General features: G+C 48.5%; 1 protein-coding gene across 8 annotated transcripts in view; it reads right to left on the bottom strand.

Annotated features, from left to right (window-relative positions):
- The window catches only part of LIMS2 (LIM zinc finger domain containing 2), a 39,432-nt gene extending 15,579 nt beyond the window's left edge, over positions 1-23,853 (bottom strand). For 3 of the 8 annotated variants that reach the window (XM_066345755.1, XM_066345760.1, XM_066345761.1), the window contains exons 1-2: positions 9,527-9,735; positions 2,454-2,613 (exon numbers count right to left, since the gene is read on the bottom strand). In XM_066345755.1, the coding sequence (XP_066201852.1) occupies positions 2,454-2,613; positions 9,527-9,612 (246 nt within the window). In that variant the 5' untranslated portion in view covers positions 9,613-9,735. The other 5 variants (XM_066345756.1, XM_066345757.1, XM_066345759.1 and 2 more) reach the window with 5 other exon arrangements.
- Positions 23,854-23,929: the final 76 nt, after the last annotated feature.

Below are 23,929 nucleotides of genomic sequence, written 5' to 3'. Positions count from 1 at the left end.
GGGCCGACAGAGAAAGGACACTCCAGAAGCCATCATTCCCCAAGCTGCACTGGCCGGTCCTCGTCAGCGCAGGGCCTGCCCTCAGTCTAGACAGCACCCCACTTCAGGCAGTTGTCACCCCACATGGCAGGGGCCAAGGGACCACCCAGCCCTTCCTGCAAAGAGGGCTTCCTAAAGTAAGTGATCAACAATTGGAAGCCAGCAAGGGACTAAGTTCCCAAGAGCAGGGCATGGCAGCAGAGACACGGAGTGCAAAGTGAGGGCTCACCAAAGTGGGAGCTCAGTACAGCTGCCTTGAGGGGCCAACTGACTGTGAGGACACCGCCCTGTCAACCTGGGAGCCTGTGGAGGGCTGGGGCTGAATCTGACTTGTATGTGTCACTTTACCCCATTTCCTGTGCCTTCCCTATGTGAGACATCCACTTCCCCAGAGGCTACAGAAGGTCCAGGGAAGGGAAAGAAAAGAACACAGCAGGAGGAGCAGGGTTTGGGTGGGGGAACTGAGGCTGTGCCCGAGTCTAGAGGCCAGCTGCTGTCCTCATCTGTCGGGGCCCCCTGCAGTGGCCAAAGCCTGCCGCTGCTTTCTTCTCCCTTGACAATTTTACTTGGTTTTCCCGTTCTCTAAAACGCGTGTCTTATTAGTGCTACCCAGTGACTTACAGGGGAGCAGTGGCATAAGTTCTCTCAGGAATGAATATTTCTGGAGTTTCTACTATGTGCCAGGCTTTGTTCCAGCCACGTGGCCATCACTTCCAGAGGTCTGCCCACCCTCACTGCCTGTCCAGTGGGCCAGCATTTCCCAGAAGGCACCATGAGGAAGAGGGGCTGCTACCCTGCCAGGCAGACCACATCCATCAGCCAACCCCATCAGCTCCACCTTTGAAATCTGTCCAGCATCTGCCACTGGTAAACACCCCTGCAACCATCAGAGGTGTGCCACAAATGTTTAACGAAAAGCTCTTGTTGGAGGACAGGTGCTGACCTGTCATGTTTGCCAGTTTCTATGGTGCACCTATTCCTACCACAGCTGTGCCACGGGCAGGAGCTGAGAACAGATGTGCAGTGCCATGCCACCATGGCATAGCATGTCCACAACACAAGTGTGTAGAAATAACTTCGAAGGCATAGGTGACTGTAAGATGTAATAAAATAATTAGAAAGGGTGGGTTTCGAGTTTTGTTACCTTTGTTTTTGGGTTTGTTTTTTTTTTTTCCCAAAGTTAGAAGTTGATAGGCAGTCAGACAGACTCCTGCATGCCCCCACCAGGATCCATCAGCATGCCCACCAGGGGGCGATGCTCTGCCCATCTGAGGCATCGGCCGGAGCCATTCCAGTGCCTGAGGAATGGCTCAGGCACCCGGGCCATCCTCAGCGCCCGTGCCAACTTTGCTCCAGTAGAGCCCTGGCTGCAGGAGGGGGAGATAGAGATAGAGAGGAAGGAGAGGGGGAAGAGTGGAGAAGCAGATGGGTGCTTCTCCTGTGTGCTCTGGCCGGGAATTGAACCTGGGACTTCTATATGCCGGGCCGATGCTCTACCGCTAAGCCAACCAGCCAGGGCCACCTTTGTTTTTAATAAAACTTTATCTCACTGTACACTTATATAATTTAATTTTTAAACTGCTGTGTTTAACAACCAGCTTGTAAGATCATTAAAGATTTAACAATATGCTCTTGTGAGCAGGTGTGCCCAGTCTACGCACCTCCACTTTCATCTGGATTACTGCAACAGAGCAGCTTTCAATCCTATCTGTACTCCAAGCTTCTGTCCCTGCCCCCTTACAGTCCCCTCAGCAGAGCAGCCAGAGTAGTTCTTTCCCCATGAGGGACCCATTGTGTGACTCCTTTGCTCCATACCCTGTAACAGCTCCTGCGTCTCCCACAGTAAGATCCGAAGGCCCACAGGGTCAGACAAAATCTGCCTCCCTGCCTTCACCCCCACCACTCCCCTCTCTCTGCTTCCTTCACACTGGCCTCCCACTGCTCCTCAAACACCCTGTGCTCTCCGGCATCAGGCCTTTTGTACTTGCTGTGTCCAGCTGTGTGCTCTTCCTGCTACTCTGTGCATGGGTCCCTTGGCTCCTTCAGGACTGCTCAAACATTCTTTACTAACCATCCAGCCTCCCACCCAGCATCTCTTACAACCAGGACACTTAACATCACCTGATATACATTAACAGGACAGAGTGTTTGCACCCAAGGGCTCCCCAGAATCTCCCCAGAGGACATGAGGTAAAAGGTGACTCCCCTTCAGCTTTCCCAGACACCGGGAGAGCACTGGTCACATCTCACAGGTACAAGCAAGCTTCTGTGCTAGCAGGACCTGGCTGAGCTGAAGGCCTGGCACGGCTGTCCCACTTGTCACTGCTCAGGACCCCAGTTGGGCACAGCCCACAGGATCCTGGAGGGCAGACTTGGGACTGGGTCAGGGACGAAGGCCCCAGGAGCACCCTCACCTCGTAGAAGAGCCCCTCAGGGAAGGGCTGGAAGCACTGGGCACACACAAAGCACTGCTCATGGTACAGCTTGCTGCTGCTGTGGACAATCCGCTCGGCGGGGGTGAAGCATGTTTGGCAGCGTTGGCATACTGCATTGGCCAAGGCATTGGACATGTGGCTGGTGGGAGAGGGAGAGGGAAGGTCAGGACTGGAGAGACAGGCAGAGAACATCAATGGACACTCTCTCTCCTTCAAAAGATAAAGTTTCCTGAGGGAATGAAAATTGCATTCTTCACCCACTGATGGTCTTGGCACTTTGGGGACTCAGAGACATGTGATTGGGGCCAAGCTGCTGGCACTGGCTTGAGCTGCCCTTCGCAGCTATCCACACATACCTTAGCTCTGTGCCCATGGAGATGCTCAGGTCCAGCATGTACCAGTGCTGCCATGCGCACTTCTGGATGATGGCCCAGCAAGGCCAGGCCGCACCTCCATTTCACAGGTGGAAAAGTGAGTCCCCTTCCAAAGGGCAAAGCTCCAAGCCTGTAAAACCCTATCTTCCCACCACAACTGCAGCCCCTGGTGCAGCTCCATGGAGAGCCAGTCCCAGCTGGGCTACAACCAGGCACACACAGGGCAGAGCAGCTAGGGCTTGCTTCAAAGCCCTCAGTCCCTGCACAGCCGGGCTGCCCTCCCCTACCCTCCCCTGCCACACGCCCAGACTCATTGTAATCATGGCTTTGACCATGCACTCTATGCTGGTTAAGTGAGGGGCACTGTTGGTCAAATAAGCTTGTAAATATGATATATAGGTTTGCTCATTTATAGTTTTCATTGGGTGTGGGGACAGGCTGTAAGGAGGCCGGGTCGTTATAGCCTAAGGTAGTGGTCCCCAAGCCCTGGGCCGTGGACCAGTACCAGTCCGTAGGCCATTTGGTACCAGTCCGCAGAGAAAGAATAAATAACTTACATTATTTCTGTTTTATTTATATTTAAGTCTGAACAATGTCTTATTTTTAAAAAATGACCAGATTCTCTCTGTTACATTTGTCTAAGGCTCACTCTTGACGCTTGTCTTGGTCACGTGATACATTTATCCATCCCACCCTAAAGGTCTGTCCGTGAAAATATTTTCTGACATTAAACCAGTCCATGGCCCAAAAAAGATTGGGGATCACTGGCCTAAGGCTTAGTTTTAAGACTAAGCTTTTCCCCACACCCTTGACTGATTGCATGATGTGAGGTGGTGCACTCTCATGAGGAATCCCATTATGCCTCAGATAAGTGACTTTGTATCAGAGACTTCCTTGTTTGTATATTAGATTAAAGGGTTTGATTTCTACACTATAAAATGGGGGCAGACCGGGAGCTTGCTCTCTCTCAGTTCCTGAGATTAGCATTAGAGGAGGAGCCCATGCTGAAGGAGAGCAGAGAAAGGCCACGTGGAGGAGAGGAGAAGCAGCCAAGATGGTGGAATGCTGAGGGAGAAGCCAGTTTGTGCAGAGAGAGAAAGAGATGGGGAACAAAGTGAATAAGGCTGGTGAGCTAGAAACCTTTGATTCTAGAAAACTCGGATAAGTCAGTGGCTTTGGGAGCCCTGAATGGAAAGGGAAGTGTTTTCCCACTGTGTATATTTCTTGCCCACCAGGTGCAAGCTAGGATTAAACATAATGGCCCACCAGTTCTTGGCTCCATTGTTTCATTACCGTCCGTCCAAATCAAATGTGAACCTGCATGGGCCAGGCGGCTGTGATGGTGGCCATGGCTACTGGCTTTACAGGCACACGTGAGCACTAGCTGGGCGCCTGGACCACAGTAAGCCCCACGAAGGATAGTGCTGTACTTGTCAATATCACGAACTCAGTACCCAGGCTGCTAAGTTCTCACCATGCTAGGCCATGTCTTGGGGGCATCAAAGACCACCCCAGTTCCTTCACAGTCACTCTTTCTCAGGAAACAGAAGGATTCTCAGGTACAGAACGTCACCAGGTACAGGTGAGTGGCAGTGTATTCACACTCTCATTTCATCTCCAAGGCAACCCTGCCTCACAGATGAGACCTAAGGCTCAGCAAGCTCACACAGCAGATGACACAGTCCCAATCTGAACTCAGAGTGGTCAGACCTCAATGGCTCTTTCCCCTGTACCATGAGTTAGCTCCAAATCATGTCCCCCGCCCCAAAACATGTAATCACCCTACCATGGAGAATGTGAAAGTGTGAGTGTTTGGGGCGGGAGTCTGGTGGAGAGCACACTTTCCCGTCCATGGAAACTGCTCCCCCTAGTGGAAGTGATGGGCTTCCTCCTGGGAAAAGTGTAACCCAAACTGAACTACAGGGGAAATGCCCACAGTGAGTTCCGCTGGGGCTGACTCTGATCCAGGGTCCTGAGGTATGGCCAGGAGGAGCCATGCTCAACTTAACTACCTCTACACTCTGATGACCACACCTTTTCCTACAAATGTAGCAAATACGCTTTGTCCAAGTATACACTCCAATGGATTGGTGGTGCTGCCTGGAAGACTAGGCAAAAAGAACAGTCAGGCTCAGTGAGGGAAGGTGAAGTGTCATGTCTGAGAACATCTATCTTCCCAGTCTGTCTACCTCCCAGAATACTGAACCCCATACCTCTCTGCACTGCATCACAAAGAGAGTTCCAGAGTGAGAGTGTGCCCTCCCACGCAGGAGGGGCCCCAGAGGTGGGAGTGAGCTGTGCCTCCCAGAGGTCTAGGCGCAGGATGTGGACACAGGGCCTTGTGGGGGTTGCTGCCACATGGACACAGACAGGAGGCTGCACAGGCGTCCAGGCAGGACTTCCTCTCTGCTCCACGTGGGGAACCCACATGGCAGGGCAGGACAGAAGGGCTCTTCAGCAAGCCGTGCCAGGGACATTGGACTTCTGCATGGTTAAGCCAGCCCCTAGATGTGCTCTGGTTGCAGGGACAGCAGCAGGAGGAGTCGGGTCGAACCCAAGATGAAAGGGGATCTTGTGCGGCAGTGGCCACTTGCCCCGCCCACTCCCACCCTGTCCTTCCCGCTCCCTGGTGAGGGGGGTGACCAGATGGGACAGAGGACTGACTCTGAGCCAGCAGAGTGGGCCAGACTGGACTTCCTCAGCAATAGTATGGTTTCCTGCAGCGAGAACTCTGTGAACCTGCCTTGTCCTCCCAAAGCACACACCCAAGGTGGCAGAGAGGAAGTTCCAATCCTGGCTATAAACAGGACCTTGAAGGTCTCGAAGAAGTCAGAAAACAACAGGAAATCCTGTGACTCTGGGCCTGCAATTCCCCACTCAAAGGATCCAAAACAATGAAGCTGAAACAAGGATTCGAGTCTAGCCCCAGGCTCTGGATTGCTCCTTAAACCAGACTGCTGTACCTAAGCAAGTGAGCACACAACACATCCAATCTCTGTCTGCCCCTCCAGAACCTCCTTTCTGCCCCAGGGCAGATGAACTGCATCTTCACAAGTCCCTACCCCTCTAACAAGGGGAGAGGGGTCGTTAATTGGCTGGGTCCCTGGGCATCTCAGGTCAAGAATGTTGCTACATACTTTGCATAAGCCCTGGCACAAACAAGTAAGGTAGAGGTGGCCACCTATCCCCTGTACTCACCAGCTGCCCCAGCCCAAGTCTCAGGCAGTAGCACTCCTATCGGCATTGTGCGGCCACTTCCTCATGCCAACCTGCTCAGGAACAAACAACACTCCATCCACTGGCCAAAGACAGAGGGATGGACAGAAGTACCCAACAACTGAATCACAGCACCGGCAAGGACAACGCCAGCTGTCTCTTGTGGGGAAGGACTCTGGCCTTAACCCTACAGTTTGAATCCTAATAGCCCTTGCCACCTGCTGTGGGCCCTGGGGGGAAAAAGTAATGGCATCTTTGGGCTCCACCTCCTTATTTGCAAAGAAGTACACCAGAGTCACAGTAACTGTCTGGCAGAGCCCACATGAGGAACTGGCTGCGTGTTAGACAAGAGAGCTGTTGTTCTCAGTGACACCAGTAGCTTCCAGATCCCCGCATGGCCTGGGGACATACTTGCAGTCTGGTCTGCCTGCGAGAGGGCCACAGTGGGACACAGGGACACTCCACGTCCTTCTTCACACATTCTGGCCAGGAACAGGGAAGACAAAGTATTCCCAGTGGTCCCCACCGGAGACACCAGCTGATCCAGAGGGACAAGGCACACATCGCCAAGGGTGCCTCCAGCTGTCTGGAAGCCCAACTCAAGAGCTGAGAGAGAACATGTTATTCTGACTCCCTTCTCCAACCCTCCTCAGCACCTCAAAATGCTCTCAATTTTGACAGCCAACACAACCAACGTGTGGGCTTGTGTAAGATGTCACTGAGATTTATAATAATGTTTAGCCTGGGGTTGGGGAAACCTCTCTACCAGGTCCTTGTGAAGGGAGACTGCTGGTTCCAGATAAAGCAACCGAAGCCCAAAGAGGGTCAGTAACCTGACCCTCTTTGTGAAAGTCACATAGGATTGGACATATGCTGTCTCTGTCCCTTCAGCTCCTGGCAGTATCATATAGGCGTGGCCATTCAAGACTGTTTTCTCAATAACCCAGACTATTTTCTCAATAACATCCCCCACTCCGGCCTCCACCCACCTGAGCCTCAAAAGATGTTGCTAGGGCTTGGGAACAGGCACGCCAGCCACAGGGGTCTGTTCCCACTCCAGGATGGGTCAGTGTCAAGGAGGCCCTATCAGCTGTGGCCGTAGTTAGTCCAGTGTGGTATGCTCTGCAGATGAGCAGACAGAATGCAATCCCTCTCAGACACCCTCTGGTCATGTGGCCTGCAGTGGGAGCTTCACCCCCTGTAAAATGGGCCCGCTGCCTCCAGGGTTGCTAGGGAGGATGAAGTGAGGTAACACCTGCAAACTTAGTCCATAACTGCCCCGTAACTGGCGGCCAGTCATCCTCCTGCCTACCTTCACCCAGCACATCTTTACTGAGCAGCTGTGAAGTGCTGGGCACTGTTCTGGGTGCAGAGACAGCGGGGATTCCACCCAGCATTGCCTCTGGTGCTCCAGCAGAAGCTGTCCCGGGGCCACCAGGGCCTTTTTCCTGCCCCCCCCATGAGGTCCCTCAGAAGCCAGCGGCAGAGATCACTGGCCAGCTGCAGTAAACAAGAATTTACATAAAGCCAGCCCCACACCCACACTAGCAAATCCACCAGTGGCTCCACATGAGGCAGCCACACCATCAGACACATATTCCAAACCTGCACAGATCCTGTCAGCAACCACGGAGCTTTTCCCAAAGCCTAGCTGGACCTCTTTGTTCTAGCATTTACTTTAAGTAGGTGCACTTTAAACATGTCATGCTGATAACAGAGAGCTGGGGGAGCCCAAAGTTCACAGAGGCGAATGGCACACAGACACACACAAACAGCGTGAGCTCTCTTAAAGCTGGCTGTCACCATCATGCTGCGACCCCTCTGACTCGTCCATGTCCCTCTGCTGCATCTATATGTGCAAGTTGCCCTCTGACATTGTTTCTGGCCTCCAGTGCTCTGGTTGCCCACTCCCCACACCATAGCTAACCCTATAGACGCCCACAGTGCTCAGAAGCAGGAAGAGAGGGTTCCCCTCACTCAGATGAGTCCCCCATGAGCACTGGGCTTGTCTAGGCTCTCACTGGGTCAGGTGCAGGTGCAGGCCGGCCACAGACACCACAACAGTGCCTCTGTTTCCCGCTCCTCCATGCCTTCCCTCTTGCTTCATCTCAGCCCTATCAGCCCTCTAAAAGTCTTCCCTCACCGTGGACACACGTGGACACAGAGCAGGCTGTATTTTCACTGAGGACCCTTAGTCCCTGGACATTTCCCCCAGGCCCTCCAGGTCCCCCACATCTATAAGGATAACTCTCTGTCTCCTCCCTGACTCCCACACCTCCTCCTCGGGAGCCCACTTGTCAATTTGATGCAGAGGACTCTGAGCCCACAGCCCTTCTTGTACACCCTCACCTTCTACGGAACAGTTCCAACCAGATGGCCCCTGGGGCACTGCAGACTCCACATGCCCAGAGGCCCTCCCCTGCTCTGAGCCCCACCCTGGGGACTCTACCACCATCCAGATGCTCCCCTCTGTCAGGGACCAAAAAATCAACAGAGTTTTTAGAGTTATTTCTGGGGGACAGAGGTGCTGGGAACTGGCTGCTGCCCAGCCCCCCACCTCACTAAGTTGAAAAGGCTAAGCCCTTCCCCACACCTCCATGCATTTGCTCGTCCTTCCCTCCATGTTCCCAGGAAGGAAAGACTGGCTTCTTTGTGTATGTTTATGTATTGGTGAGGGTTTTCTACACTTGATGGAGTTCTTGAGTTGCCTTGGAAACTGTATGCTAATTTCCACTTTGCCCTGTAAATAAAGAAGGATGTGTTTCTGGGGGTGGCCATTTTTTGTAGCTCTGCTAGGGCAGTAATTCTCTGCTGGCAGGAACTGTGAAACCCTCCCAGACCCATCTTTTATAGTCTTTAATTCTTTATGTCTATTTTCATCAATTCTTTACTGTTCCTGCTCAGGACCTAAATATATCGTAGTGGCTGGCCCACGGCACCTCCCACCTCCCCAGCCCAGGTTAATTCATCCTCATGGATGCCCCAGGTCAGCCCTGAACCCCAGATGCTCCCTTTCCACCCCAAGAGGAGGCTTCATCATTCGTCCACACTGGCCGTTCTCCAGGGGACAAGGCAGCTCAGGCTTTAGAGTCAGTCCAACCCAGGTTAAAGTCACAGCCCAGCCATTCTTTGGATGGATAATGCCCAGCAGGCTGAGCGCTTATTTTGCTTATCTAAAAAGCAGTAATAAAATGATCCCAGTTTGAAAGCAGTAATGGAGGTTGCACAGGATAACTAATCCCCAACAACCCACACTCAGCGCCATGCCCAAGAATGTGGATCATAGATGACATTAAATCCAGTTAGACTAAGTTGCACCATCCCCAAGCCCTGTTGCTAACCTAGGGACAATCCCAGACCCTGGGCGCTGGGCCCTTGGCTTTTGGAAGGGCCTGGTGGGTGTCAGAAGAAAAGCCTGCCGCTGGACATTGTCCCCGCCAGCACCCTGCCCCTGCCACCTACCGGGATTGAACAGGCGGAGGGCTCTGGCGGTGATGGCGCCGCTGATACAGCCCAGACGCAGCAAGTGCGCCCAGTTGGGTGGTCATGGCAGTTCCTGCTGGCAGTGGGGCAGCCACTCAGACAACAGGCCTCAAACACCCTGGCCTGGGAGCACAGATGCTGGCCAGAGTGGCAGGAGTGGCCACCTCCATCCAGGCACCAGGACAGGACTGCCAGGGTGCAGGGCTACCTCCTCACACCCCTCCGACTCACGTTACACACTGTGATCTCCAAAGGGCAGCAGAGTCAGCTGCAAATAGAAAGGATATTGTTCTCGCCGATGGGGCAGTAGAGTGAAAGCTGAGGCTGGCAGGGCTAGGTCCAGGCTGGCAGAGGACTTACTGGGAGGTCTCAAACAGCACTGAGGTGAGGTCCATAAGGACAGGGCAGGACACCTGCAGGCCCAAGGCTGCCTAAGCCTCCTGGACATGTCAAGGACACGGACACACAGTGCTGATTGACCCAGGCAGTTTTGGAATCCTGCAAACAGTTAGGAAGCTGTGAGGTGCCCACATTCTGCCTTCTTCCCTTTCCTGAGAGCCTGCGGCCCACAGACACCAGCTAGGAGACACAGATAAGGGAAGCCTCTGTCCCCAGGATCTAGCCAGTAAATAGATAAGTACCCAAACGAGGTCTGTGCTGTCGAAACTCTGATCCCTCTAGCTTGCCAAGCAGAGTAGAAGAAGCAGGACCTGAGGGAAGACTGCCAGGAAGGCACTGTTTCCATGCATTGTAGCCTAAAGAGATTGTCAGCATTGCTGTAATCTAAGTTCCACATCTGACTTTGGCTGGCTGTGCTGGCCCAGCAGGCACCACAGTCAGTCATAAAATAATGATCCAGGGTGCTCACAGAAATCTTCACACCAACTCCATTTCCCAGAAAAGCCTTTCTAGTAGGTCAGTAAGTGTGAACACTGTTTTCCTCTGCATTCAAAAAGAATGAGCCTAGAGCCATTATTCTGGACAGCCAAGTGCTGATCTCCCTACACTGGGGAAGTGGAAGGCTTGGAGAGAGGATTAGTTGGCATTCCTATGGGGGACCCAACTCATGGAAGTACTCATTAAGCCAGGCGTCCCCAAACTACAGCCCGCGGGCCGCAATGTGGCCCCCTGAGGCCATTTATCCAGCCCCCACTGCACTTCTGGAAGGGGCACCTCTTTCATTGGTGGTCAGTGAGAGGACCACTGTATTTGGCAGCCCTCCAATGGTCTGAGGGACAGTGAACTGGCCCCCTGTGTAAAAAGTTTGGAGACCCCTGCTAAGCATCCTGGGGTCAGCCCCCGAACAGTCATATGACTACAAGCATTAGGTGAAGTATAATTTATAAATGCAGCTCAATTCCAAAGGTATCATGCACTGACCAATTCAATAAATATTTTCTTAAAAGTGTCCCGAGAGGTTAAAAAGGATACAGAGGCCGAGCCTGGAGAAGCCAACAAGGATCACCTCTGACTCTCTGATGTGTGTCACTGAATGCATAAGAAAGCTTATGCAGCCTGACCTGTGGTGGCGCAGTGGATAAAGCGTCAACCTGGAAACACTGAGGTTGCCGGTTCAAAACCCTGGCTTGCCTGGTTAAGGCACATATGGGAGTTGAAGCTTCCTGCTCCTCCCCCTTCTCTCTCTCTCTCTCTCTCTCTCTCTTTCTCTCTCTCTCTCTCACCTCTCTCCCACCTCTCCTCTCTAAAAAAATGAATAAATAATAAAAAAAAATTTTAAAAAAAAAGAAAGAAAGCTTATGCAGAAAATTTTGTTACAACTTCCAGTCAATGCCCTAGGGCAGGGGTCCCCAAACTTTTTACACAGGGGGCCAGTTCACTGTCCCTCAGACCGTTGGAGGGCCGGACTATAAAAAAAAACTATGAACAAATTCCTATGCACACTGCACATATCTTATTTTAAAGTAAAAAAACAAAACGGGAATAAATACAATATTTAAAATAAAGAACAAGTAAATTTAAATCAACAAACTGACCAATATTTCAATGGGAACTATGCTCCTCTCACTGACCACCAATGAAAGAGGTGCCCTTCCAGAAGTGCGGCGGGGGCCAGATAAATGGCCTCAGGGGGCCGCATGTGGCCTGTGGGCCGTAGTTTGGGGACCCCTGCCCTAGGGTCTAGGCCTCTCTTACCAGCCCCCACTCAGCCCCTCCCATGTAGAAATCCTGAATTCTAGAACCCAGAACTCTCACCCAAAGCCACAGTTTTATTTGAGGAGGGAACATTTATTTAGGGTTTCACAATTGCAGATAGACCTGGAAATGAGGCTATAACCATTAATGTTTGCACATCATTTGTAAATGAAGTTCAAGTCCAAGGTTAGTTACCATGCACTAAACAATTTACCAAATATTTACTGGAAAAGGAAGCATCAAAAACTAGACACTGAGAAAGACTTAGAGTCTGACAACCCAAATCCAAAGTCTCTGTACATCCTCCCCACACTTTCTAGTTCTGCTGTCTCTCTTGCAGCGGTAGGGGTAGGGGCCATGCTGGGTTCCCCAGTCAGCACTCTGGCTTCAGAGGACACAGTTGCATAAACACAGTAACAATGATGACAGCAAAAATGGCAGAGTAAGGACATCTGAAAGTTTATTCCTCCATAAAAGCAATGAAAACACTAACAAAAATTGTCAGAATCTACTTTTTCAGAAACCTGTAAATTAGATAAAGGCTTTGCAGTAAGCTGGGAGCATTGATCAAAAAAAATGAACAATAACAAAAAAGTGATGCTTAATAAGAACAGTGAGCTTTGTTGTGTGTTAATTTATCTTAGTCCTTAATCTCTAACTCCATAGCTGCTTTGAAAAAGTGTCATCCCCAAGAAAGAATGTACCTGCTAAGAACTTGTGGTAAACTGGGCTCAAATCAATAACAAGAATGTAGCAGCCATTGTCTAGAGATGTCCCCCATGTACTCTGCATATCAGGGAAAAGGCACAGACTGAACTGTCAGCCTCTACCACTGTGTTCCTCCTGTCTGAGTTTACCCTTGTAAGAGAGCTCCTAGGATCAAAATTCAGCCAATGGGCTAAATATCTGCCCCATCTAATCAGAGCTGAGTAACTATAGCTTCACTGGCATCTTTGTTATTCAATCAGAATGCATGAAGCTAGACAGTACTCTTTGGATCAATCAAACTGTACAAATTTGGATTCTTCATTTGTGTAAAAATGAACCAATCTCAGGTGAGGGGAGAGACTTCTTTCTATATTAGCCAGCCTCCCCTCTGTCCCAGTGGAGTACTTTGGCTGTTCCACTGCCAAGCTGCTTCACAATTGAGCTATTTTTACTGAATAAAGTCTCCTGTACTGTACTCAAATTGGGGACTTCTGTTGGCACTGAATTGGTGGCAATGATCTTCATTTGACACCAGTAATGAAGGATCAGACAGAGCTGGAGCTCTTTCTTTTTTTTGGGGGGGGGGGTTGTTTTAGATTTTACTTATTCATTATAGAGAGGGGAGAGAGAGAGAGAGAAAGGGAGAGGAGCAGGAAGCATCAACTCCATATGTGCCTTGACCAGGCAAGCCCAGGGTTTTGAACCGGCCATCTAGAGATGTCAGTTTACAACTACCTTAGCCTTCACTTCCTTGGGTCAGTCAGACCTCAGTGTTTCCAGGTTGACGCTTTATCCACTGCGCCACCACAGGTCAGGCCTGGAGCTCTTTCAAAGCTTCATTTCCAAAGAGGAGTTATTATTTAACCTGACCTGATCCTCCCTGGAAGACACCACTGCCAAAGTTTGTCTTTGTGTGACCTTATTCACACATACACTAAAGTTCTAAAAGCCTCTCTTGGGTACTGTTTTTCTAATGTATTACTATCATAACCTCCATTGTCACAGACAACAGGTAACAGCTGGGACAACAATAAACTAACCAAAAATACTTAAGTGGAAAATCTGAGAAATGCAATGTCCTCAGAGGTTCTGAAAAAGCTGACATATTCCTGGGATTCTAGAAAGCTATGAAAATACCCAGGGTTGGGCACATGCTCAGGAAAGACCTGGGAAGGTCCTAAGTCCTCCCTTCTGACTGACCCAAGGAAGTGAAGGCTAAGGTAGTTGTAAACTGCCTGGTTGAAGGCTGAATATGTGCCCCAACACGCACTCAGTGACCTCAGCAAAGACTGAGAGACATTGATTTCAAGCACTCAAGAAAATTTCTGGCAAGTTATTAGCTAAGCACTAAACAACTGAGGACAGACTTCAGTGGCCACCAATGACAGATACACAAACTTTATAGAATAGGTTCAGAAAAATCACTGAACAAACAAACAGCAACAACAAACTCTGGGGAGTGTTGAGAATCTGATTTCCAGAGTTGTCATATTACATTATTTGAAATGTCCAGTTTTCATCAAAAGTTATGAGACATGCAAAGAAACAAAAAGGTATGACTCTTATTCAGAGAAAAAGAGCAAAAAACAGAAGTTGTCTCTAATGAAGCCCAGATATTAGACTTACCAGATAGATTTTAAATCAGCTATTTTAAAGTTTTTTTAATTTTTATTGATTTTATGGGGGTTGGGAGGAAATGAGAAGTATCAACCCATAGTTTCTTTAGTTGTTCATTGTTTGCTTGTTGTATCTGCCTTGACCGGGCAAGCCCAGGGTTTCAAACCAGTGACCTTAGCATTCCAGGTTGATGTTCTATCCACTGTGCCACCAGAGGCCAGGAAAAATCAGCTATTTTATATATGGTCAAAGAACTAAAAGAAACTGTGTCTATAACACTAAAGGAATGCATGAGAATAATGTCTCACCAAATGGAGACTATTAATAAAGAGATAAAAATTATAAAATACAACCAAATAGAAATTCTGGAGTTGAAAAGAAATACTAAAGAGAGTTACTTGGGATGAAATGAAAGAACACTAGATAATAACTGAATCCACATGAAGAAATAAACAGCAGTAAAGTGTATTTTACATTTATATAGTAAAGGTAACTATATAGATAAATAAAAAAGACACTATAAATGTAATTTTTGTTTGTTAGCCTTTTCCCCCATTTAATTTAAAGACAAGTGCATAATCAAACAATTTAACATAAAAGAAAAAAATAGTGAAATAGTGTAAGAATTAAGACAATCTCTCTAAAAATCAATGAATAGATTAAAAAATTAAGACCTGACCTATAGCTCAGTTGGTTGAAGCATCATCCTGGAGTGCAGAGGTTGCCGGTCTGATTCCCTGGTCAGGGCACATACAGGATACAGGAGCAACTCAATGTCCCTGTCTCTCTCTCTCAACACCCCTCTCCAAAAAATTAATTAATAAATTAATAAATTAATTTAATTTCATTAAATAAAAATCAACTCACAATGGATTGAAAACCTAACTGTAAAAGTTAAAACTATAAAACTCCTAGAAGAAATCATTGGTATAAATCTTCATGACCTTGGATTAGGTAACAGTTTTCGAGACGTGACAACAAAAATACAAGCAATCAAAGAACAAATAGATAAATTAGACTTCATCCAAATTTAAAAGTTTGGTGCATCTAAAAACACTATCACTGAATAGGACAAAATATTTCCCAATCATAAATCTGATAAATGTCTAGTATCCAGAATATATAAAGAACTTTTACAATCCAATAATAAAAAGATGACTCAATTTTTAAATGGCAAACAAATTTAAATAGACATTTTTCCAAAGAAGATACACAAGTGGTCAATAAGCACATAAAAAGATGCTCATTATCAGTGATTCGGAAAAAGAAAATGAAAACCACAATGTGATACCACTTTATACCCATGGAAACAGACAATGATAAGAGTTAATGAGGATGTAAAGAATTGGAACCCTCATAATTCCTAGTGGGAATGTAAAAATGAACACTTACTTGGAAAACAGCTTGGCAATTCCTCCAAAAGATTAACATAGAGCCTGACCAGGTGGTGGCACAGTGGATAGAGCATCGGACTGGGAAGTGGAGGACCCAGGTTTGAGACCCCGAGGTTGCCAGCTTGGACACGGGCTCATCTAGATTGAGCAAAGCTCACTAGCTTGGATCCAGGGTCGCTGGCTTGAGCAAGGGGTTATGCGGTCTGCTGAAGGCCCATGGTCAAGGCACATATGAGAAAGCAATCAATGAACAACTAAGGTGTCGCAACGAAAAACTAATGATTGATGCTTCTCATCTCTCTCTGTTCCTGTCTGTCTGTCCCTATCTATCCCTCTCTCTGACTCTGTCTCTGTAAAAAAAATTTAAAAAAAAGATTAACATAGAGTTACTATATATGCTAGAAATTCCACTCCTAAGTATATGTTCAAGAGAGCAGAAAATAGAGAGAGAGATGTACACAATAGCATAATTCATAGGAGCCAAAAAAAAGTGGAAAGAATTCAAATGTCCACTACAGATGAACGCATAAACCAAGGGTCAGGAACCTATGGCTCGTGAGGCAGATGTGGCTCTTTTGATGGCTACATCTGGCTCACAGACAAATCTTTAATAAAAAAATAATAACATTAAAAATATAAAACATTCTCATGTATTACAATCCATTCATTTCCTACTGCTCATGTTCATGGTTGCGCATGGCTGGAGTCAATCACAGCTGTCCTCCGGGACAACACTAAATTTTTATTGGATAATGCGTAACATACACAGGTCATTGTGAGGTCAGGAAGTAAACTTTCCTCCTTATAATCAAGTAGTCAGCTAGCTAATTGCAGAAACCCTTTTGACGAAGAAGATGGCTAAAGTAAAAAAGATGAGTATCGTACTTTTCAGCAGAAATGGACAGAGGAATTCGCCTTTGTGGAGAGAGCAGGTTCTGCAGTGTGTCTAATATGCAATGATAAAATTGCATCGCTGAAATGGTCAAATATAAAGCGGCACTTTGACACATGCCATACTACATTTGCATCAAAATATCCAGCGGGGGACAGCAGGAAGTAAGCATATCAAGAGCTACTGTGCAGAGTGCAAGCTAGTCAGCAGTAACTCCGTCTTTGGACCCAACAAGGTGATTGGAATTTGGCTAGCTTTGCTTTAGCAATTGTGAGAAATGGAAAGCCATTCACAGATGGGGAGTATGCCAAAACATTGATGCTTGATGTTGCCAATGAACTTTTTGACGACTTTTAGGATAAAGACAAGATAATCAAACGAATAAAAGACATGCCTCTGTCGGCAAGAACTGTTCACGATCATACCATCATGATGGCAAATCAAACTGAGGCAATGCAAGTGAAGGACATAAATGCAGCACCATTCTTTTTTCTCGCTTTGGATGAGTCAACAGATGTAAGCCATTTATCCCAGTTCAGCGTGATTGCAAGGTATGCTGTTGGTGACACACTATGTGAGGAAAGTCTTGCTGTTTTGCCTATGAAAGAGACAACAAGAGGGGAGGATTTATTCAAGTCTATAACTGAGTTCACTAAAGAAAAAAATCTACCGATGGATAAACTTATTTCGGTGTGTACTGATGGTGCTCCGTGCATGGTGAGAAAAAACAGAGGATTCGTAGCGCTTCTTTGTGAACATGAAAAGAGATCCATCCTAAGTTTTCTCTGCATCCTACATCAGGAGGCACTTTGTGCTCAGATGTGTGGCGAGCAGCTTGTTGAGGTGATGTTGCTGGTCATTCAGGTGGTCAACTTTATTGTTGCCCAAGCTTTAAATGATCACCAGTTTAAAACACTGCTGGATGAAGCTGGGAATAATTAAGCTGGTCTGCTTCTGCACAGCAATGTGCGTTGGTTGTCAAGCAGGAAGGTACTCAGCCATTTTGCGGCTTGTCTGAGCGAAATCCAGACTTTTCTTGAAATGAAAAACATCGAGCATCCTGAGTTAGCTAACACTGAGTGGCTCCTGAAGTTCTACTATCTCGTGGACATGACTGAACATCTGACCAGCTCAATGTGAAAATGCAAGGCATTGGAGATACAGTCTTATCCCTTCAACAAGCAGTGTTTGCATTTGAAAACAAGCTGGAACTCCTCATCGAGGACATTGAAACAGGTTGTTTACTACACTTTGAAAAACTGGGAGAGTTTAAAGATGCATGCACAGCAAGTGACCCTGCTCAACATCTTGATCCCCAGCAGCTAGTGGGCTTCACATCTAATCTCCTGCAGTCATTCAAAGCACGCTTTGGAGAATTTTGTGAGCACACTCGTCTTTTTAAGTTCATCACCCATCCACACAAGTGTGCAGTGGACAGCGCCGACCTGAGTTACATCCCCGGTGTCTCTGTCAGAGATTTTGAGCTACAAGTTGATGACCTGAAGGCCTCAGACATGTGGGTGAATAAGTTCAAGTCACTGAATGAAGATTTGAAAAGACTTGCATGACAGCAAACAGAGTTGGCAAGCAAACACAAGTGGGGAGAAATGAAAAAACTTCAACCCATGGACCAGCTGATTGTCAAAACTTGGAACGCGCTTCCCGTCACATACCACACACTGTAGCACGAGTATTGCTGTACTGACAATGTTTGGCTCTACATATGCATGTGAGCAGTCTTTCTCACATCTAAAGACCGTTAAGACCAACCTATGATCTTAGGTTGGAAGTCTCAACGCCTGCATGAAGCTTAACCTCACCACGTATCAACCAGACTACAAAGCCATCAGCAAAACCATGCAACACCAGAAGTCGCATTAATGGTAAGAAGTACTTTATTCATCATTGGTTAGCAACAGCATAACAACGTTATTAAAGAATTCAGAGACTTAATGTACTTTAAAAGTGTTGGTCTTACATAAAATGCACACATTTACTTGTATTTAGTGTTAAACATATTGTATGGCTCTCACGGAATTACATTTTAAAATATGTGGCATTCATGGCTCTCTCAGCCAAAAAGGTTCCTGACCCCTGGAATAGACAAAATATGTTATATCCATACAATGGAATGTTATTTGGCTTAAAGAGGAACCAAAGTATTGATTCATGCTACAACATGAATGAAACTTGAAAATATTATGCTAAATAAGAGAAGTCAAGTAAAATAGGGTATAAATGTGTGGTTCAATTTATATGAAATATCTGAATCCATACAGACAGAAATCAAGATTAGTGGATGCCAGGGGCTAGGAGGAAGATGTGCAAATTGACTGTGAACAGTTACAGAGTTCCTTTTGGGGATTATGAAAATGTCCCAGCATTCAAAGTAACGATGATGCAACCTAGTGAATGTATTAAAAACCACTACATTGTATACCCGGTGCCTGTGATATGTGAATTATAACTCACATGTTGTTGTTTTTTAAAAAAGCATCCATGTGATAAAGAATATACCTACATAATTTACCAGAGGTACAAAGGCCTGGGCAGCTGCCAGCAATGCCAAGGCAGGGCTGCCTCCGATGGTTGAGCACCAAGTGCCCTCTCCCACGATAGCCAGCGCCACCATCACCAATAGCCTGTCCAGCAGAGCCTGTTTCCACTGTGTTAACTGTACCCCGCTAGAAAGTTGAAGACAGCTCTGCCAGGTCCCTCAGTATACCTCCAACAAATGGCATACTTCAACCTTCTTATCCTACAGAAAATTTGATTTTGAATGATTTTATTTTCCTACTTTAAAATGTAAGCATCTGTGTGGACACAGATTTGGTTTTACATCTGTATATTCTGTAATTTCAGCTTAGTGAGATAAATAACAGCTATCTAATGTTAAGTATCTCATTAGCATAGTCATCTTATTATAGGTCATCTCAAATATTCATCATCAAAAATGTATGAGATCTAAATAAACAAAACAAGGGGGACAGTTAATGTGCTCTCACTACCCCTTTCCCCAACCTAAAAATGACCTAGAAAGGTTTGAGTAGGAATCTGCTAGAGATAAAGTAAGCAGACAGAAGCTACCCAGACTGAAAGGCTGGACAGCCTCAGTACTGGAAAGCCTGGACCCTCTCCGCAGTTGTGTAGTGCCTGCGCCCTCCTATGCCAGCTTGCCCATGCTGGCTATGAAATTTGCAAGAAGGTTTTCAAACCAGTTTACATTAGGTTGGTAGCTCGATGCAAATCTTCCACAGCCAGTGGCAGGGTAGAGTCAAGACTACAAACAGAAGGGAGGAGCTGAAGAAGTCATGGGTGGTGCCCAGCCTGGCCAGTCTGGGGCTTGGGGCTCAGTTCTGCACCACTTGTCATCTGCTCCATTCTCTGCTTAAACCCCCAACTCCATCGCAGCCCCACACGCTGTGCTGAGGGCTCTGGCTGCCACCCTAGATGCACCGTGGCAAGCTCCTCTGCTGAGGGGAGCCCTGGGCATACTCCTGAGCAAGGTAGAAAATGGTTGAGAGCACTAGTGGTAGAGGGTGCCACTGATAGGCTAGACCCCTGGGCAGGGGGTATAACCTGCCTGGGCTTTACTGTCTACCCTGAACAATGGTGATACCAAAGGTCCTTTCAGCTGGGGCAAAGAGTCAGGTGTTTGTAAGGTCCAAAGTCACTGTAAGCCCCTTGTCCCACAGCAGGCCCCTCTCTAAACAACCCTCCCCCCTGTTCCAGGCCTCATTCACCATTCTACCCAGCTCAGCCTGCACCCAGCTTCTGACCCTCTTATCCAGCTGCCTCCAACTGTTTCCCCTTCAACTAGCCACAATGCTCCAAATGCCTCATGGCCCCATCTAGCTCTGTGTCCACTTTCATACCTGCCACCTGGCCTGCCTCTTGGTCAGGTCCTGTCCATGACACCTCCCAGGTCCCTGAGTCCATCCTCTCTCTACAGGGGTCCCCAAACTTTTTACACAAGGGGGCCAGTTCACTGTCCCTCAGACGGTTGGAGGGCCGCCACATACAGTGCTCCTCTCACTGACCACCAATGAAAGAGGTGTCCCTTCTGGAAGTGCGGCGGGGGGCCGGATAAATGGCCTCAGGGGGCCACATGCGGCCCGCGGGCCGTAGTTTGGGGATGCCTGCTCTACACCATGGTTGCTGTCGACATAAAAATGTCCAAATCTGTAGAAAAGTTTTACAATTTTATTAGAGTTTATTTGAGCCAAACAGAGAATATACCTGGAAACCAAACCTCAAAAGACAGTGAAACTGACAGTTTACAGTTTCCTAAAAGGATAGTTTGCAGTTTTTTTATGCACTTGGAATTAAGGAGTGGAGTAAGGAAAATTACATGAAGGTGAGAGAAAGCAAGGAGGTGATTCCTAGATTGGATTCTAGGGTGGTTAACAAGATTATGTGTTCTCTTGAAGGTGGCTCCCCACTCCAAGTGAGAAGAAGGGAGGCAGAGAGACTCTTGCATGCGCCCAACAGGGATCCACCCAGCACGCCCACCAGGGGGCAATGCTCTGCCTATCTGGGCCGTTGCTCCGCTGCAACTGGAGCCATTCTAGCACCTGAGGTGGAGTCCATGGAGCCATCCTCAGTGCTTGGATCAACTTTGCTCCAATGGAGCCTTGGCTGCAGGAGGGGAAGAGAGAGAGAGAGAGAGAGAAAGGAGAGAGGGAAGGGTGGGGAAGCACTTGGGTGCTTCTCCTGTGTGCCCTGGCCAGAAATCAAACCCAAGACTTCCACATGCCAGGCTGACACTCTACTGCTGAGCCAACCAGCCAGGGCCAAAGTGTTTGTTTCTGAAGGGTCTGAAAATGAGACATTTCAAAGGTGCATTAACCTAGATGCACAGGTAAACCTTTTACTAAAGAAGTTACTGGCTTAAGAAATGAATACCCACCATGACCGGCTCAGTTAGGAATTTATGATCAGATCAACCTGTGAAGTTGCTTTCCATTTACTGGAGTTGTCAGATTATTACAGAACTTTTCCATCCACACTGCCAAGGAGAGGCCTCTCTTGATGTCTGCCTTCTGACCCATCTCCCTCCCCATCTCTTCTTATCTCTACACAGCCTTTTCTCTACATAGTACACAGAAGTAAATTTCCAAAGTTCATGGCCATGCACATCACTTTGGGTCACTTCAGTGGCTCCCCACTGCCCTGCCTCTAGTCTTGCCTACTCCATCTGGGAAAAGCTGGGACTTGACACTGTTGGCAGGGAGAGCCTCTGAGATGTGTGAGGTGTACAGTGAAAGGGCTCTTTCCTATGGTCAGCTCAAGTCTAGGCAGCCAGGGATAATGTGGGGAGAATCAAGAGGCAGACATGAGAGCTGCCCTGGCATCTTATCAATGCAATGGGCATAGAGAGAGAATGGTGGCATGAAACAGAGTGAAAAGTCCCATCTGGGACAGGGAAAATCTTGTCCACCCCACAGGTTGGGTCAGAGGTCCGTTCCTTGCCAGCCTGGCCCCATGCTTGTATGCGGAAGAGTAAGGCAGCCCCAGCAAAGGACAGAAGCTTGTGCTCACAGATCACTCACAGCTGGGAAATGAGCAGAAAAAGACACTACGAGAAAAGGAGGAAGACAACCGAAATACTCCTGAGGGCACCTCTGAAGAGCAAAACCATGTGCATTTTCCTTCTTTCTTTTAATGTTTCTGCTATCTTTCGTGTTTCTGGGTTTTCCTAACTCTCTATGACAGGGGTCGGGAACCCATGGCTCGCGAGCCAGGTGTGGCTCTTTTGATGGCTACATCTGGCTCTCAGACAAATCTTTAATAAAAAAATGTTAAAAATATAAAATATTGTCACGTATTACAATCCATTCATTTTCTGCCGCTCATGTTCATGGTTGCAGGTGGCTGGAGCCAATCACAGCTGTCCTCCGGGACAACACCAAAGTTTTATTGGATAATGTGTATTGTACACAGGTCGTTGTATGGCTCGCATGGAATTACATTTTAAAATATGTGGCATTCATGGCTCTCTCTCAGCCAAAAAAGTTTCCCGACCCCTGCTCTATGATGAACAGTATTATTTTTACAAGGAAAAACCCAACTCAGTGTTTTCCAAGGCTCCCCCTGGTCCCTGTGTCACTTGATGACCACCATTTCTCAGGCTCGGGGTACCCACTAGACCTTGGGGGAGCTAGGGCAGGCTGGCCCCTGCTCCCACCACCTGCTTGCCTTCTCAACTTCTCTTGCTGGGCTGTCAGGAGGCTGACCCAATGGCCTCCATCTCCACTGAAGGCCCAAGGGACATCTGGGTCTATGGTGTGCCTCTCTGAAAGGGGGGGGGCTAGCGACATGTGGCCCCGCCCTATTTGCTGGGCCTGAAGGACCACCTCTCTTAGCACCAAACCCCCACTGGTCTGTGCTGCTCTTGGTTCTCTCCCTAGTTCACTCTCTCCCTTTTCCTCCAGAGTTCTGGGGGTTGGAATAGAGGACAGACAGCTGCTGTGGGTCCTTGCGGGGGTGGGTGGGCAGGACCCTCACAAGCACACCAGGAGGGTGAGCACTGGAAGCTGATTTTGTCAGCAGATCCAGGATAGGAGGACAGGGCAGTGGGCAGCAAACTGCATCAAAAGCACAGGACTGCTCTGTGACAGGATACCTACTATTTTGGATTCCTGGGGTTACCCTAGATTCCCGGCCACAGGCTTAATAGTAATCAGAGGCAGCGTGCCCCTGCAGGTCTGGGGCTGCTTCCCATTCCTGGGCACACCCTTCCCAAGCCCCATTTCTCCCGCAAAGCTAAGCCAGAGTTTCTGACCTGCCAGTACTGGAGTCGTGCACTTGAACCCTGCCATGTTACACAAAAGACGGCACAGACCAACCCTGGCCAGTCACTGGTGGACATCGGACCACCCTCAGCAGTCACTCAGCCTCTGTTGACCAATGACCTTATCTGTGAATGGCCACCAGGGGCCTGATAGCAGAAGTTGGTCCAGGCCTGGAGGAGCTCCTGCCCCCACCCCACCTCTGCAGCCTGTGCTTGGGCACACGTCAGGCCAGGATCCCACACAGACCTTTTCCTATTTTTAACATGTTCAGCACTTCTGGCTTATAGAAGAGGCGGCAGAAGGCTCCAGACAGGAGGCCCCATCCAGGACCACACCCGGTGGGGAGTGAGGTGTATTATTAGGGATGCTGGGTTCCCTCTAGTTCGTGTGATCACCCTAAGCAACTCCCCGGCTCCTTGTGAAACCTGGTCTTCCTTACCGAGGGCGGCGGTGGGATGGACAGGTGGCCTCATGCTGCGGTGCGCACCCGGGGACCCGAGGATCCCTCCCGCCCGCGCTTCTGTCGGTGCGCCCGGGGTCGTTACCTTCCCGTCATGACGGTCGCGCGGGGCCGATCGTGGTCGCCGCCGCCGTCGGAGCCCGAGCCCGCGAGTCCGGGGCAACCAGGGGTCGCCCGGGCCGTGATGGGAGCGGGGACGCTGAGGGCGAGGGGCGCCGGGTGCTGGTGCGGGGACAGGCTGAGACTGCCCGGGACGCGGGACTCTGCCGGGAGCGGGTGAGTTCGTCCTCCCCCGGCTGCGTCGGCCACCTCCTGAATTCCAAGAATAGCTTTCCTTTTAAAGGGAGTGAAGTTAAAATAAAC

The sequence above is a fragment of the Saccopteryx leptura genome, chromosome 7 (assembly GCF_036850995.1).
Source record: "Saccopteryx leptura isolate mSacLep1 chromosome 7, mSacLep1_pri_phased_curated, whole genome shotgun sequence".
Classification (NCBI taxonomy): Eukaryota; Metazoa; Chordata; class Mammalia; order Chiroptera; family Emballonuridae; genus Saccopteryx; species Saccopteryx leptura.
Note: the sequence above shows the minus strand (reverse complement) of the source record. Positions and strands in the feature narration are given on the sequence as shown.